This window comes from Sarcophilus harrisii, chromosome 3 (genome assembly GCF_902635505.1).
Source record: "Sarcophilus harrisii chromosome 3, mSarHar1.11, whole genome shotgun sequence".
Classification (NCBI taxonomy): Eukaryota; Metazoa; Chordata; class Mammalia; order Dasyuromorphia; family Dasyuridae; genus Sarcophilus; species Sarcophilus harrisii.
Genome location: NC_045428.1, coordinates 530,679,797 through 530,696,854, shown reverse-complemented (window position 1 = coordinate 530,696,854; position 17,058 = coordinate 530,679,797). Strand labels below are relative to the sequence as shown.

General features: G+C 38.1%; 1 protein-coding gene across 3 annotated transcripts; it reads left to right on the top strand.

Moving 5' to 3' along the window:
• Nucleotides 1-2,127: 2,127 nt before the first annotated feature.
• FOLR1 (folate receptor alpha) lies at nt 2,128-13,566 on the top strand. Of its 3 annotated transcripts, none has more exons than XM_031962009.1 (5): nt 2,128-2,350; nt 10,291-10,440; nt 11,730-11,918; nt 12,068-12,203; nt 12,871-13,566. In XM_031962009.1, exons 2-5 carry the CDS (start codon nt 10,294-10,296, stop codon nt 13,149-13,151), a joined length of 753 nt encoding a protein of 250 aa, XP_031817869.1. In that variant the 5' UTR covers nt 2,128-2,350; nt 10,291-10,293; the 3' UTR covers nt 13,152-13,566. The 3 variants fall into 3 exon arrangements, with proteins under 3 accessions (XP_031817869.1, XP_031817868.1, XP_031817870.1); XM_031962008.1 differs by lacking the exon at nt 2,128-2,350 and adding an exon at nt 8,625-8,728; XM_031962010.1 differs by lacking the exon at nt 2,128-2,350 and adding an exon at nt 8,750-8,868.
• The last annotated feature ends 3,492 nt before the right edge of the window (nt 13,567-17,058 follow it).

Here is a 17,058-nt window from a genome sequence, read left to right as displayed (position 1 = left end):
TTCTTCTCACTGGTAGTTTTGTGGCTGAATAGAATAAGGGGTTAATTGGGACTTTATTCTACCTCTCCCTTTAAAAAATGCTGCCCTCTCCAATAACCTGCCCAAAGTTTTATTTAATTTCACATTCATTAAATTACAGGGCATTTCTAGCTTAAATAGGTAGATGTCCAAAAAGGGATAGTTCCCCATTGCCTTCAGATGTGACTACTCCAGCATGATTTCATAGGAATCTTGAAAAGGAAAAGTTATATAGAATTGAGCTACTGTCATTAATTCATTTCTCTTGGACTACTCTCCTCACCCTTGACTTAAACAAAGAGAGCTCTTTCTAGGGCTGTTCCGGGAATGCAATTCTATAAATTTTCAGAGTGAGTATTTATACCCTGCAAATTGGCACACACTGGGAATCATAGTTTGATTTTATCATTTTGTTGCTTGCCTAGACTTAAGAAAGTGATACATAAAATGTTAATGACACATTTTAATCTAAATCTGTGGATGTTGTAGGTATATATTTTTTAATATAGCTTGTTGTTATGGTTGTTGCTGTTTGTCCTTTATTCTTAAGGAGGACCAGTGATCTCAGGAAGGTGATATCTTGATCTGAAAGTGAATTAGAATTAAGTCATCAGCCTCACTTTCTCCTCCAGAGTCACGCAGGGGTCCTCAAACTACTGAGGACATTTATCCCCCTCACCCAGGGCTATGAAGTTTCTTTATTTAAAGGACCACAAAGCAAAGTTTTTGTTTTTTACTATAGTCCGGCCCTCCAACAGTCTGAGGGGCAGTGAACTGGTCCCTTATTTAAAAAGTTTGAGGATCCCTGACACTGGAGTCTAGTGGCAAGATAAAGGTCAGGATGATTGATGATGGCTCAGATGCAGATCTTTTTAAGCTAAGGTCTTTCCCAGGTGTCAGTTTGTCTGAAACAACTTCTATTCAGTGATTAAAGGCTGGGTAAGAATAAATCTAGGCAGGGAAAACTCTCCAGAAACTTTCAGTTTTTGACAAAAACAAAAAATACTGCTATTTACATTCACTCTGAGCCATCAAATCAAACAATAAGTGAGTTTGGGCTGGATTTATTAATGCCCATCAGTGAGAGCCAGAGTGATTTGGATTTAAAGGCATACTCTATAAGAGTGGCTCTTTTTGATTCCAGTGGACTAAACTCAAGCCTGTTGTTATTGTTTTTTTAATTAAACCTTTTAATTGTCAAAACATATGCATGGGTAATTTTCAACATTCATGCTTGTAAAACTCTGTGCTCCAAACCTCCTCCTTTCCCCCCATTTCCCCCCCCACCTTTTCTTCTACAGAAGACCTTTAAAAAATTACTGACAGTAGCTTAGAAATCACCTGCCTGGTGTCAGTGCCTAGAATGTAATTTGTGTAGGTCTATTGTCCTGAAGGCATCCACTTTTAAGTGGGCAAGAAGATCATTCTTAACGTTGTCCTATTTGATCCTTGTGGGCCACTTGGTCACCAGGCAGGATATCTCATAGTGTGGTCTTCCCCACAAAGCAGAGTCCCGATCAGGGATCCTCAAAATTTTTAAATAGGGGGCCAGTTCACTGTCCCCTCAGACTGTTGAACGACCGGATTATAGTAAAAACAAAAACTTTTGTTTGGGCTTTTAAATAAAGAAACTTCATAGCCCTGGGTGAGGGGAATAAATGTCCTCAGATGCTGAATTTGGCCTGCAGGCCGCAGTTTGAGAATTTAGTAAATCTTTAAAACTGCATCTAGGAAGTGGATTTCTTTGACAAAGAGACCTAATTCAGTTTCAATTGATCAATGATGGACAGAAGCAGCTACACCCAAAGAAAGAACACTGGGAAATGAATGCAAACTATTTGCATTCTTGTTTTTCTTCTAGGGTTGTTTTTACCTTCTGAATCCAATTCTCCCTGTGCAACAAGAGAACAGTTTGGTTCTGAAAAAAAAAAAAAAAAAAAAAAAAAAAAAACAACAACAACAAAAACTGCATCTAGTCTTTCTGGATACCTCACTTTAGAAAAGCATTTTCTTCTTTGGGGATCCAAGTCCCAATTAACCCCATTTGTTCCAGACCTCTTAAGGCAAATTACTGCTAACATTGAGGGCAGGAGAACTCGGTGGAGAACAATAGATTTCTGATCTGGATCTATCCTCCCTTACCTGGAGGTGTGGTCTAGATTTGAGGTTTGATTTCTCTTCTCCCACCCCTCCTCAAGCCACCAAAGCCCAATTAATTTCCTAGTCAAGATTGATATTTAAATGAGCACAGGAAACTTCCCTCCAGAGCTAACTTGTGGTCTATTTAACCTACAGTCTTCCTTGTGATCTCTGAGAACCTCCAAAAAGCCAGGTAAGGTGGAAGAGATACTTGTGGCTAAGGGTTTTGCAGAGACTGGGGGTGAAACAGATGGGACAAATTTACAGCCCCATCTCTGTATCTTGCTTTTCTTGGGCAATTTCATTCCCTTCCACTTCAAGATTCTTGAATCTGTCTCTAAATCTGACCTCCTTCCATAACCCCTAACCATGGGGAATTTTTAATCCCCTTTCTACTTTGTTCTCCTACTCTTTCCTCAAACCATAGCCTTCTTTCCTTTTCTCTCCCTCTCCACTCTAGCTTCCCCTTTCAACTGTTATATAGACTTTTGAAATCTTTCATTCCCTGTTCAAAAAAGATGAATTTTGTGTATTCCTCCCCTCCCCCCCTGCTTTTACGGTATTATAACAATTCCTTTATCTGGATTCCTTTGTCTGGAATTCAAGGCTCTGCAATAATCTGGCTCCATTTAGTTAACATTTTTCCAACCATATTTTACTCCTCTCTTATGTGGCTTCTTTAATCTGAGGGATTATTCCCTAATCCCTCTACCTATATATTCAATTCTCCCTTTCAGCCTTTGTTAATCAATTTTGACTGATTCTTTGTGACCCCATTTGGGATTAACTTGGTAAAAATGGTAGAATAGTTTGCTATTTCCTTCAGCTAATTTTATAAATGAGAAACTGAAGTCAAAAGGGTTTAGTTGACTTGCCTAGAGTCATCCCATTAGATGTCAGATTTGAACTCTGGAAAATGAATTTTCTAGACATAAAACCTGCCATTATATCCTCTGTGCCAGCTAGCTGTCCTCTACTTTGTATTAACCTTTGCCCATCTTTCTCATCCTATCACCATCCTCCCTACTCTAGCCAAGGCTTAGCTGCTAAAATTCTTATCTAGTCCTATTTAATAATTAATGTATATATTAGGTCCTTAGCTTTTAATATTATCATTTTACTAATATTAAGTAATTGGTAATATTAAGTTTACTGCTATTTTAATAGCTCTACTAATGGTATAGTTTGCTGAGTTTATCCTCATTTATACAGATTGAATAAATATCTGAGAAGCTAATGCTTTTTCCTAAATATTAAGTATGTAAAGTTGGATTTGCTAGTTGATCTATTCATTGAAGTATTGGGCTACTACTATTAGACTAAGCAGCCTGAGGGCAGAGATTATGACTTTCAGTTTTATATCTCTAGCTAGAGGCACAGAACTCTTGCATTTAATAAATGATTTTGGAATTAATTTAATTCCTTAATTCACTTAAACTCATCTTCTCTCCTCCCTTTGTTAGTAGTGAGGATTTGGAGAAGTTAAGCATTTGAATAGAAGACTACTATTTTTAGGCACTTCAATATGCTATTTGGATCTCTAAATAATCTGGGAGATAGGATTATTTCTCTTTAACGTTGAGGAAACAGTCAGATTAGAGGTTTGTGTCATGTGTCTTTAAGGATTCAATCGATCTGATTGTAGGCCCAATTGCTGTCCATTGTTACTATTTAGAATCTAAAATGAAGCTTGGAACTAAGAGTAATGGAATTCAAGTAATAGATATTCGGGCACCTAAGACAATTGTCATTCCTTTCTCCACTTATTTAGATGGAGTAAACTTTGTTGCCCTTTCACTGAAAGGTTAAAATGCACACAAGTGAAAGAACTTGATTTGGCAATGTAGCTGCCGTTTAACAGTGCTATAAGCTTGATTTCTTACACTTTGGGTCTTGGCAAAGTTCTTAATGTCCATTTCTCTGCTTAAATGGAAACTTCATTTGGATATGAATCTTAAAATTCAGCCAATAGTCTTCTTTTCAGTGAGGATGTCCAGATCATAGGATCTGGGATTGCCCATAATACCTAGTTGGTTTGGGTTTAGGTTACCAATCTAGATCTTAAAATAGGCAGTTAGGTGTATAGTGATTAAAGCTCTGGGCCTGCTATAGACAATTTAGTTCAATTCGTTTCTCCAGCCTTTATTAGCTATATGACTTTAACTTTTGTTTGCCTCACTTTTCTCACCTGAAAAATGGAGGTTAATAATAGCACCCACCTGATGAGGACTTATTTGTGTAATGTTTAGTCTAGTGCCTGGTATATAACAGGTGCTTAATAAAGGCAGCAAAATTTGGAACCATTTTGTGAACAAAAGGGGAAAAAAAAATAGCGTCTCATAAGCTATCTACAGATTGCTTTAAGTCCCTTACTAGGATAGATCTGCCGCTGGGATAGGAGAAAATGAGGTTTTCATCCCATCTGTGAGTGTCAGGGAGACTTGGGAAGGCCAGAGATTTATATTCTTTTTTTAAAAATTATAATTATTTTTAAAACATGGACCTTAAATTTTTCAGCATTGACCCTTGCATAGCCTTGTGTTCCAAATTTTCCCTTCCTTTCCTCCACCTCCTCCCCTAGACGACAGGCAATCCAATATATGTTATACATGTTAAAATATATGTTAAATCTAATATATGTAAACATAGTTATACAATTATCTTGCTGTATAAGAAAAATCATATCAAAAAGGAAGGAAAATAAGCAAGAAAACAAAATGCAAGTGGACAACATCAAAAAGAGTGAAAATGCTATCTTGTGGTCCACATTAAATTCCCACAGTCTTCTCTGGGTGTAAATGGCTCTCTTCATCACAAGATCATTGAAATTGGCCTCAGTCATCTCATTTTTGAAAAGAGCCATGTCCATCAGAATTGATCATTGTATAATATTGTTGTTGCCGTGTACAATGATCTGGTCCTGCTCATTTCACTCAGCATCAGTTCATGTAAGTCTCTCCAGGCCTCTCTGAAATCATCCTGCTGGTCGTTTCTTACAGAACAATCACATCCCATAACATCCATATACCATAACTTATTCAGCCTTTCTCCAACTGATGGGCATCCACTAAGTTCCTAGTTTCTTGCCACTCAAAATGGCTGCCACAAACATTTTTACACATATGAGTCCCTTTCCTCCTTTAAAATCTCTTTGGGGGATAAAAGCTCAGTAGAAATACTGCTGGGTCAAAATCTATGCACAGTTTGATAATTTTGATAATTTTAGCATAGTTCCAAATATTAATTTGGAACTCCAGAATGGCTAGATCTATTCACAATTCCTTTGACCATCTATCAGTTGAAAAATGGCTTGAATTCTTAAAAATTTGAGTCAATTCTCTATGTATTTTAGAAATGAGGTCTTTATCAGAACACTTAAAAGTAAAAATATTTTCCCAATTTATTGCTTCCCTTCTAAACTTGTTTGCATTAGTTGTGTTTGTACAAAAACCTTTTTGGCTTAATATAATCAAAATTATATATTTGGTATTCAGTTATGAATTCCAGTTCACAAATTCCTTCGTTCTCCATAGATCTGAGAGGTAAACTATCCTATGTTCTTCCAATTTGCTTATAATATTACTCAAAGAGCTGTTCTTGCAATTGTAGGTTTTCTGACGTAAAAGTTCTTAATTTGGAAGCAGAAGACATGAGTTTTAATCCTAGTTGTTGAGTATATCCAAGGGAGATCAGAAACTGAAGAAGTGGACTAGGCATTGAATTTAAAATTATTAGGGACTAGCGTTCAAATTCTTTTACTTCCTGGTGTGCGACCTAAAACAAATCTAATTAAACCTATTAAAAAATTAAACCTATTAAAACCTGTCTTTGCTTAGTTGCAAAGAAAGGGACTAGATTAGAATCTGAGTTAACCACATTTAACATGTATTGGTCTATTTGCCATCTGGGGGAGAGGGTGAGAGGAAGGAGGGGAAAAATTGGAACAAAAGGTTTTGCAACTGTCAATGCTGAAAAATTACCCATGTATATATCTTGCAAATAAAAAGCTGTTAAAAAAAAAAAGGATGGCCCAATGAGTTCGGGAATATTAATGTGCTGGAATATTACTAAATATTACATCAAAAAATGGTGCAAGGGATGGTTTCAGAAAAACCCAGGAAGACTTGTATGAACTGATTTGGAGGGAATTGAGAAGAACCAGTGAAACACTTTATATGACAACCAGAACAAAGACAATTTTAATAGAAAATAACTTTGGAAGGTTAGCACAATGACCCACTTCAGTTCCAGAAGACTATTAATGAAGCCTACTAACCACCTCTAACAAAGAAGATGATGGGTTCAGCATTCTAATTGAGACATATATTTTGGTAGTAGTAATATGGAATTTGTTCTGACTTGACCAAAGATATTTATTTTAAAGCTTTAGATTTCTTTTCCCCAAATTGGTAGGGTGAGGAAATGATAGACAGGAGGTAGATGAACTTTTTCATTAAAAAATTAGACATCAAAGGTACTTTCCATCCTCACACGCAAACAAGAATTCATGAATATATCTTGGACGTACTTGTGAAAAAGAATTGGATGTTTCAAAATAATAACCATTATTCCAATCCTAATTGTTCCACCTTTGTTTTTATCTTAATGGTTTAATAAACATTTGATCTGATCTCAACCATTCAGGTGAACAGTTTGGATATGCCTAAAGTTTGTCAAACTTGCCTATACTTTTGATCCAGTGTTTTACTTTACTGGTCAGTACTCCCAAAGGAGGATCTGCAAAAGGGAAAAGGACCCACATTTGCAGCCCTTTGTGGTGGCATTGTAATGGAAATTGGTGGATACCCATCAGTTCCGAAATAAGGCTGAATAAGTTATAAAATGAAAATAATGGAATATTATTGATCTATTAGAATAGCTAATCAGATTGTCTGATTTCAGAAAATTATTCCTGAGAGTATTTTCTTTGTCGAACTAAGGGTGGATAAAGAGTTACAGGTAGGACTTTGTATAAAAATTAAAAAAAGGTTTTGCCCAAAGATATTGATGATAACTTGGTTCTTTGATACTTTTTCAACAATGTAACATGATTCAGGCATATTCCATTTATATATTTAATGATGGAGAAGCCATCTGCATCTAGAATGCAGGGCCATGAGGTTAAATTGGAACTATCCACAAGCATAATATTTTCACCTTTTTTGTCCTTGTTGTTTTTTTTTCCTTCAGATTTAAAGAAAGTCCCCTTTGCAGTCGTTTTTCATGTGCAAGCATGATGAAATGTGGAACATCATGTTCGAGAAAAACTGCAATAAGTTTAACCTATGTTGAATATTACTATCTATAGGAAGGGAATATCAGGATTTCAGAAAAACTGAGAACGACAAGTTTAATGTAAAGGGAATTTAAAAAAGATTTTGAAAACTTTACTTTGCATGTATTTTGAAAATAAAAATCTTAGGCACTTCAGGTGAATATGGATGAGAGAGCAACAGTCCCTGAAGTCAGAAGGACCTGGGTTCAAATCTGGCCTCAGATACATATATCACTTTTGTTGTGCTTTTTGTGTTCCCTATTTTCTGCAAGTCTATTTTTAACTCCCAATAATGCCTGAAAATCAGAAAAAGAAAAGTTAACTAGATATATTATTTTTTAGAAGAAGTTAATATATAAAATTTTAAAAAGTTTGTAAGTAAGATATTCTTCAGATTTTAATAAACTGGGGCACAGGATGACAGAAAAAGATCCTAAGAAGCCTCTGTATTAAATTTAAAAGTATTTTGATTATTACTTTTCAATTAATAAGCATTTTACTCCATTTCATCTCGGAAGAAAAGAAATTATAATAATACATTTTAAGTAAAGTTAACATTTTTTAAAAATTTTCTTAATTTCTCGCTTTGTTCAACTATACAAATGATTAAACTTATATTTAAATTTTATCTTATTGTCAATTAATAAGATTTTTCATTTTTTGTAGAACCCTATATATATAGAAACCACAAGTCACTATTATAGTGAATGTCAAGTAATTATTAAATCTTATGGCAATCAGTTTTTTTAACTTTTAAACAAATAAAAGTAATTCTATTAAACTGCCTAGTCATGATCTCGGTAAATAAGTATCAGAATCTAGGATTCTGATTCTCTAATCTGAATATTACACAATTTTAAATTTCTCACATGGGATTCTGTTTGACCAGAATTTAGGGGCCAGGTCCTAGGGAATGAGGGAGAAGGGGAAGAGGGGGAGGAAGTTGTCTTGCCTTGCTGAAAAGGAAATTATGGAGGAATTTTGGAACCTTGACTCTCACTTTTTCAGTTGAATTTCTTATTCTTAACCAGTCTGCATTCCACGAGGGCAAAAAGTAATGGCATTGGGGAGGGGAGGGGTACATAGGAATTGCCCTTCAAACTTTGTTCCCTGAGATTGTTAGCTAATTCCTTTGGTTGGATGGCCCCTCCTCAACTGGGCAAGCCACTCACCTGTCAATCCCTGGTCTCCTTGGTCACTAAACCTTCAGCTCCCCACTGAGCTGAAGTGGGAGGGACAGGGGGCCAGAACTGGAAACAGGAGCCTCTGAAGATTTTCTGGCCTTTTTTTCTGGAGGTAGGACCTCTTCCCATCCCTTTCCCTCCTTCTCAGCATTACAGGTTCTGTCTAACTCCCTCATTTCAAAGCTGGGAAAGTTGAGGCTTAGAAATGGGGAAGAATTTGTCCAAAGTCACACAGCCAGTCAGCAGCAGAGGGTAAGATTAGAACCTTGTCTTTACTTCCAGGGGAGGACTGTAGATCCTAATCTCTAGTTGCTTTATCCCCTTTGTTTCCTATCACAAATTGCTAGAAGTCTTCAGTGATCAAGGAAAAACTCCAGGGAGTGTATGGGGTGAATGAGAGCCTATGTTGTGGAACTGAGGAAAAAACTGGGGGAAAAGAGAGACTCTGTAGAATCAAAAGAGTGGACGTGGAGGTGGGAGTGGAAAACTGCTGGGAGAAGGAGCTTCCTTTCAGATCTCCAGACTCTTTTCCTAGAGATTACTAGCCATAAGCCTTTCTTACCATTTTCTGGACCAGAAATCTGGAACCCCATGCCATTTTGGCTTAGTATCTCTGAGAAAAATTGGAGATTTTAGAGTTGGGGGTTGGGAATAAGGAGGAGGAGAAGCTAAAGTCATTTGTTTCCCAAAGGAGGCAGTACCATTCAAATTGTGTTCTCATTTTTGATTTGTCAAAGGATATTGGAGAAATTCTATCCCCTCTTTGAATTTTAATTTCTTTAACTGTAAAATAAATGAGTTGGACAAGATAATCTCTAATCACCAATTTAGTTCTAATACTGTTTGTTCTTAAGAGGGTTTTTCTGCTCTCAAATTAAACATTCTGAGATCCTCTCCCCTTTGAAATGAAGAAGTGGCCATGTATTCAATTTAGAACCTAGGATAGAAGATTTCTAGCACTGGGGTTTGCCCTGCATCCCAGAGGGCTATTTTATTAGGTGTCTGTTGAAACTAGGTCCAAATTTCTGGCCTAAGTAATGGTTGGAGTGGCAGATGAATCCCTCTTTGAGAGGGGGAGAGAGAGAGAGTAGGATTTTTCTCTTCCCTCTTCTGATAGGTGAAGAGTACTAGGTCATTTCCCCTAGATAAGTGTCAAAAGGAGCAGAAAGCTTTGGTCAAAGTTCAGAAATCCCATTTTCAGGAAAATTAAAGTATCTGGCTTCCTGTCCCTCAGCCTTACCCCAGATTCTGTTTTCCCAGTGCTCTTTCTTTTCTTCATTCCTCCCCACCCCATTCCCTTTTTTCTCCCTTAACTAAAACCCTATCCCTCCCATCTCAATCACCCAAGACTCCTTCCCAAATAAGTTTTTAACCTGGGATCTATGGACTTTTAAAAAAATGTTGATAACTATTTCAAAATAACTGGTTTCCTTTGTAATCCTATATATGATTTTATGCATCAAAAAGATTTATTTTGAAGAGGAGTAATAAGGTTTGCTGGACTACCAAAAAGCTCTATGACTAAAATTAATGTCTTAGCCTTAGATCCTAGATCCTTCCCACCCCCACCCCAGTCCTTCTCCTCATTTCCATCTCCTTCCACTCCCCTTCCTCTCTGCATCCTGGTTCCATTCTCTCACAGCCTTTGAATTCTCCTTCCCTTGGACTTCACAGACCATGACTCTACCAGGATGGGGGTTGATTTTCTTGGGCCTCATGGCTACGGCAAATGGACTTCGCAAGGGTAACGATATGCTCAATGTGTGCATGGATTCTAAGCACCACAAGTTCCAGCCTGGTCCAGAAGATGACCTTCACCAGCAGGTAACAGGCAGGGAAGAAACCTCCTGGGACAAGGGGATTACAGTATGGAGTTCTAAATTGGAGATGGGCCTAGAGAGTGGGAAAGAGAGAATAGGTAACATTGCATATCCCTAATATAGGGACAGGAGTGTTCTTTATGATAGTTCCTCCTAGCAATTTGACAGTTTACAAAGTTTCTTCATAACAGCAATAACCAATTAACGAGGAAAAATAGTAACACATTTTTGCAGATAGGGAAACTAGAACTTAGGAGCAATGGAATAATATATTCAGAGTTAGATAGCTGGCAAGTGTTCATGCTGGAACTAACAGGAGTTACTTTCAAATTATTGCATTCAACAAATATTGTGAAGGTTCATGAGCTTGGCATAGAAATACTGGGTGAAGATTTGACATAGATAAGAATTTTCAGAACTTACCATCAAATAGAAGAAGGAGATATACAAGGAGATATTCCAAAGGGAGGAGGATAAAGGCAGAGGGAAAATTCAGAGAAAGTAGTATACTAGAGAACTTTTGAGAAAGTGATTTAAAAGTTTTTACCTGGCAATTTAAAAGATAAGATTTCATTAAAAAAAATAAAAGTATGCTTTATCTTTACAATTCCATCATTGGAAAAACAACAAAATAGAAATAGATAAAGCAAAATATTCCTATATTGGCCATGTCTGTTGTCTTATTCTATACTTCCAGTCCATTATTAGTCCTCTAGAATTTTTGGTTGCTAGATTCTAGGTGCTTGGGGTAAAGAAAAGCAAGATAACCTTGGCTCTCGAGATTTAGGTTGATGTTGTTCTTCATGCATGAAGACCAAAGGACATCACTTTGTTGGAGTCTGACTAGTTGATCAGACCAAGGTGAGCTTGGGAGGCTCTACCACAAGTTGGGCAAAAATAGTCCATGTAGTCTACACAAGACACAAGTAGCATGTATTCTGTTTGTAAATGGATAAAAATGATAATTAAAGGAACTTTCAAGAGGGAAAGAAGACAAATTTCAAGGATAGGATGGCTCTTCACTGGACTGAATTTCAGAGTAGGTGATGTGTAATGGCTCTGGTTTTGGGAGAGCAATGTGATATAATGGTAAGGGTCTTGACTTGGTATTCCTTTGGCTTGTTTTCATTTCAGTTCTAACCTTATATTTGGGACCTTGGTCAGCCATTGACCTTTTTTCGTTTCTCATTATTGGATGGAAAACTTGTGGTAAATTTTCGTGATTTAGAAATGAGTTTCTGTCCAGCTTCTTAGCCCTGTATGCCTTTCTTCCTCCAACTTCCCATCCTCCAGTGTAGTCCATGGAAAAAAAAAGCCTGTTGTACAGCAAACACAAGCTTTGCCGTCCATGAAGACGCCTCCTACCTGTACAACTTCAACTTTAATCACTGCGGCCAGATGACTCCAGCCTGCAAACGCCACTTTATCCAGGATTCATGTCTCTATGAGTGCTCCCCCAACCTAGGACCCTGGATCCAGCCGGTAGGTAACTGAGAGGGAAACAAGACTTCTACTGATATTTTAAGACTCCCCAATCTTTACTCTTAGGGAGATATGCTAGTTCCCCATCCCAGGGAAAGGGATGTTCAAAAACATCCTTTTGAAAAGGGATGTTCCCTCTTCTCAACAAGGTGTCCTCAAGCTGGCGGAAAGAACGGATTCTGAATGTTCCCCTGTGCAAGGAAGACTGTGATCAGTGGTGGGAAGACTGCCGTTCTTCATATACCTGCAAAGAGAACTGGCAGAAGGGCTGGAACTGGACTTCAGGTGAGGCTCTGAGACTAGAGGGAAAGAGGGCCAGGGGCAAAGGGGAAAAGAAGGGAGGGAATCTTGGGCAAAAGAGTGGAGTCTCTACTTCCCTTCCTTTGTGGGGGGAAAGGGAGGAAAGGATTAGACTGTGGGTGTGGAATACTGTAGATAAAGTCTTTTTGATGGTTTGGTTTTTTCTGCTGATTGTGACCCTCTCCCTACCTCAGATTTTTTTTGTCATAATTTCTGGCTTTGGATGAGGAAGGAACTTGAAATTTGGGAAATGGGGTTGATATAAAAACAAGATAAAGTGAGGGCTGGAGTCTGGGTATGGAGAGGTTGGGGCTAAAGGGATAAAAAGCTTGAGTCTCAGGTTAGGGGCTGGGATTTGGCATTTAGTATAGGAACTTAAACATAATTTTGAGGAGAGATGTAGATAAGTGGAGATACTTGGGAAAGACTAGATAGAGGACTGGCTATAGTTCTGGTTTGTCGCTCTGGATTCAGAGTCTGAGGGTATGGGATGAAATAATAGGAGTGGGAGAGGTTCTAAATACAAACTGAGGATTTGGGGATCAGCACAAGAGCCAGGATCCAGAATTGATCATGTGAAGAAGGGAGCAGGGAAGCCTGGAAATTAGGGTTGAAGGGAGGAAACTGATATTTCTTCATTTTCATTTCACAGGGATTAACGAGTGCCCAATTCAAGCTGCCTGCCACCCTTTCACATTTTACTTCCCAACACCAGCCTCCTTATGTGAAAACATTTGGAGTAGATCTTATAATGCAAGCTCTTTTGGCCGGGGCAGTGGCAAATGTATTCAGATGTGGTTTGACCCAGCCCAGGGAAATCCTAATGAAGCTGTGGCTAAATACTATGCTTATAGTTCTGCCCCAGGCATCTTCAGTTGGAGGGCCAGTCTCCCCTTCTTGATTCTGACACTGCTGGTGCTTCTCTGGGTTTAACCCTCATCAGGCACGAAAATTTAACCAATCTACATCCAAAACCATAAATAAGATTTATTCCCAGTTTGGGACCCCTGGACTCCAACTTCCTGATTGACACAGCTTGGCTCTCCTTGACACCCAATCTGGTTTCTTCCCTCTCAAACTTGATCAATCTGCTTGCAAACCTATAGCCCCATCACATATCTCACCTCTCTACTGAGGGAGACTGGGAGGGAGTGGCTGCTTTCTCCAACTCCAATCCAAAAGGCAAAATCTACCTCTCCCCCACTCCATTCTTTAGGGGAAATTAGATATGACTTCTACCTTCTCTAAAGTTCCCCTTACTTCTTTTAAGTAGAGATCAATTCATTGATTATATTTGTAACCCCAGTACCTGGTTATATAAAGTAGGTGCTTAATAAATGTTGATTGATCAAAAAAAAAATTCCTTCTCTTATCCTTAACAATTTTCCCTTTTCAATAGAAATTTCAGTTGTCTGACTCTTTGTGATCTCATTTGGGGTTTTCTTGGCAAAAACAGATTTCCTTCTCTAGCTCAACTCAGGAAATGGGGTTAAGTGACTCGGCTAGGCTCACAGAGTACATGAACTGAACTGAAATTTTTCTGAATCCAGGCCCAATACTCTGTTCATTGAGCTTCCTCTCTACCCTGGCCTATTTTATCTGAAGTTGGAACTTTGAAAAATCTCTTTTAAGAAAGCCTTTGTAAACTTTTCATTACCATTGGGAGATGGGATATAGTCAATGATTATCAACTCTGCTCATCATCACCTGTAGGACAGAGTAAAGGAAAGGTGAGGCTAAAAAGATCCAAACTAAGCTTCCCCCATCTTCAAAATGATCAGTTAAGCAAATTATTTTTCTTTTTTTAATTCTATTAGAGGAAGGGTATTAGGCACAGTTGCCAGTGTCTGTCTGCTCTAGGGCCAAGAAGACCCAAGGCAGCAAGACTAAACATTGACATATTAAGTTGGGGTTAGACAAAGAACCAAGCAGGGAGGTATTGTCATATCAGTGAGAAGTAAAAGGAGCAATGAGAAGTTTATGCAGTGAAAAAAGGGCTACTCATAGCAGGACTGCATTACGTTCCTTCAGGTGCTTGTCTCAGCTCAGCCGACCTGGGACTGATTTAAGTCGATTTCTTTGATTTACCTGCAGCAGAGTTAATCTAGAGGGTATGTGCAAAGGATTGTAGTTAATCCCAGCTCAAGGCACAGTTTGCTTACTGGCCTTAGTTATGGAAAATGGTGTCTTCTAATAAAAGAGGAGTGGTCTTGGCATGGGGATCCTAACATTAAAAAGGGAAAGCTTTTTTTTAAAAATTATAGCTTTTTTTTACAAGTTATATGCATGGGTGATTTTACAGCATTGACAATTACCAAACTTTTTGTTCCATTTTTTCCCTCCTTCCCCCTCCTCTCCCTCAGATGGCAGGTTGACCAATCATATCAAATATGTTAAAGTATAAATTAAATACATTATATGTATACATGTCCTAACAGTTATTTTGCTGTACAAAAAGAATCGGACTTCAAAAAGAATAGTACACTATCGGAAATAGTGTAGTATTAAGCCTGTGAAGGAAATCAAAAATGGAGGTGGACAAAAATAGAGGGATTGGGAATTCTATGTAGTGGTTCATAATCATCTCCCAAAGTTCTTTGCTGGGTGTAGCTGGTTCAGTTCATTACTGCTCTATTGGAACTGGTTTGGTTCATCTCGTTGCTGGAGATGGCCACATCCATCACAATTGATCATCATATAGTTTTTTTTTTTTTTTTAACATTGTTATTTTTTTTATTTTGAAAAAAATTTCTTTACAACATTATCCCTTGCACTCACTTTTCCCTCACTCCTTCCACCTCCTCCCCCAGATGGCAAGCAGTCCTGTACAGTCCTGTACTATATGATGTTAAATACATCATATAGTATTGTTGTTGAAGTATATAATGATCTCCTGGTCCTTTTTATTTCACTCAGAATCAGTTCATGTAAGTCTCTCCAGGCCTTTCTGAAATCCTCCTGTTGGTCATTTCTTACTGACTAAAAAAATCTCTGCTAGGTGAGGCAGCTTTAAGCCAAGATACCCTGAGAGGCCTTTTGGGGCCAGGATGAGATGGATTGAAGGACAGCTGTGGGCTTAGGTTAGTGAGCATCGGGGTTAAGGTGACAATGATGGAAAATAGATAAGGGATTGTATTTTTATCCCATGAAGTTAGTTCCTTGAGGTAATCTATCTGGGAAGTGCATATTTTCAGTATCTTTATGAAACTCCTAAGAGTAAAATGCCTAAGCAGATAGGTCATCTGTATCAAGCAGAAAAAAGGAGATGCCAACATACTTAGATAAATGTCTTGGTGGTTGGAAGAAACAAAATGAAATCTCATCTGGATTTATTTAACGGATGAGACGAGATTCCTCGACAATTCTGCCATCCATTTGATGAATGAGGGGCTTTCTTCAGCTGATTTAGTAGTCCATACCCACAAATTTGGCAGCTGTGGGAGTAGTCAGTAGTCAAAAAACTCGAATCTCTAATATCTGGTTTGTTTCTGGTCAACATAATCCATAATCTGGGTTGAGGGTCTTTAGCCCATAAAGTTGAGTTACAAACCAAACTACTTAGAGAACTCACAAAGGATATCTCGAGACTTGATTCTTGTCTAACTACAATTAATCAAGGTTTAGCGATAATACCTTGGGGTCTCCTTGGTCCTAGAGCAGATACGGGCATCCTTGTCTAGTTTCCCTCCTCCAAAAGAACAAAGCAAACATTTTGCTTATAACTTCTATGAGCTCTTTGGTTTTATTATATTTTCAAAATGAACAGTTGATTTAAAGCTTTTCTAAAACTTCTATGGCTCTGGTCACTGTTGACAGTTGGTGTAATAACCTCTGGTGCTCTTTGATTATTTTTCAGAGTTAACAGTTGGTGTATAACCTCTATGAGCTCTGGTATTTTCAGAGGTAACAGTTGGTGCATAACCCTTGATTCTTTAGTAATTTATTTTCAAGAATTTGACAAGTTATATCTTGATATTTACCATATTAGAAATCAAAACCAAAACTTTAAAAATGTTTGCTAATTCATTGTCACATCTATTTATGTGTTAACATAAAAGAACACTTTAATTAAAAATATGGTCCCCCCAAATGAGTTATTTTGCATATTGTTGAAAATCTCTTTTAAGCTCTGACTTTATAAAAGACAGTTGGATTTTCCTTTTGTACAATTAATTTGTTGAATTACGTGAAGAAAATTCGGTCCCACATAATGTAGTTGGAAAAGGGAGAATTTTAGTAGTAGTATCACAATATTATAAAAATAGTTTTGAACTCGAGGATTTCTCGAGGCTCTGGGTTCTCTAATCGCACTTAGAAAAGCACTGATTTAATCCGATCTCATCATTTACTATATGAGGAAATGAAGAGGGAGGAAGTTATACAAGTATTAAGAAGTACGCTTAGGATTTGAACCCAGGAAACGAAGTCTCCAGCATCTCCGACTTCTAAAACACTCCCTTAGTTGAGAATTGATAAGTCCTGGCCCAGCAGTGCAGCTCTAATGCCCAGTTTCCCAACTTCCAAGTGAAAGTCCTGGTAAAACAAAGCGACAGGGGTTGGAGACTGGTAGTTTAAAAGTTGGATACTTTACTAAGTATCGCGATCCCCTTTTGCTCTAGGATACAAAGGTGTGTGTGGGCGGCGGAGAGAGCTGGGATGGCTACATAACTCCCCGCTTTCATCCAGCCCTAGGAGACGTCCAGGGGGCCGGGCCAGGAAGTTACCACCCCTAGACTGGGCCTCGGGCGATACATTTTTGGCCCAGATCTGCCCGCAACTTCCCTGGCCCAGTGTCTTGGATCCAGAAAGCAGAGGAATGGATGGGGGGTGGGGGGCTGGA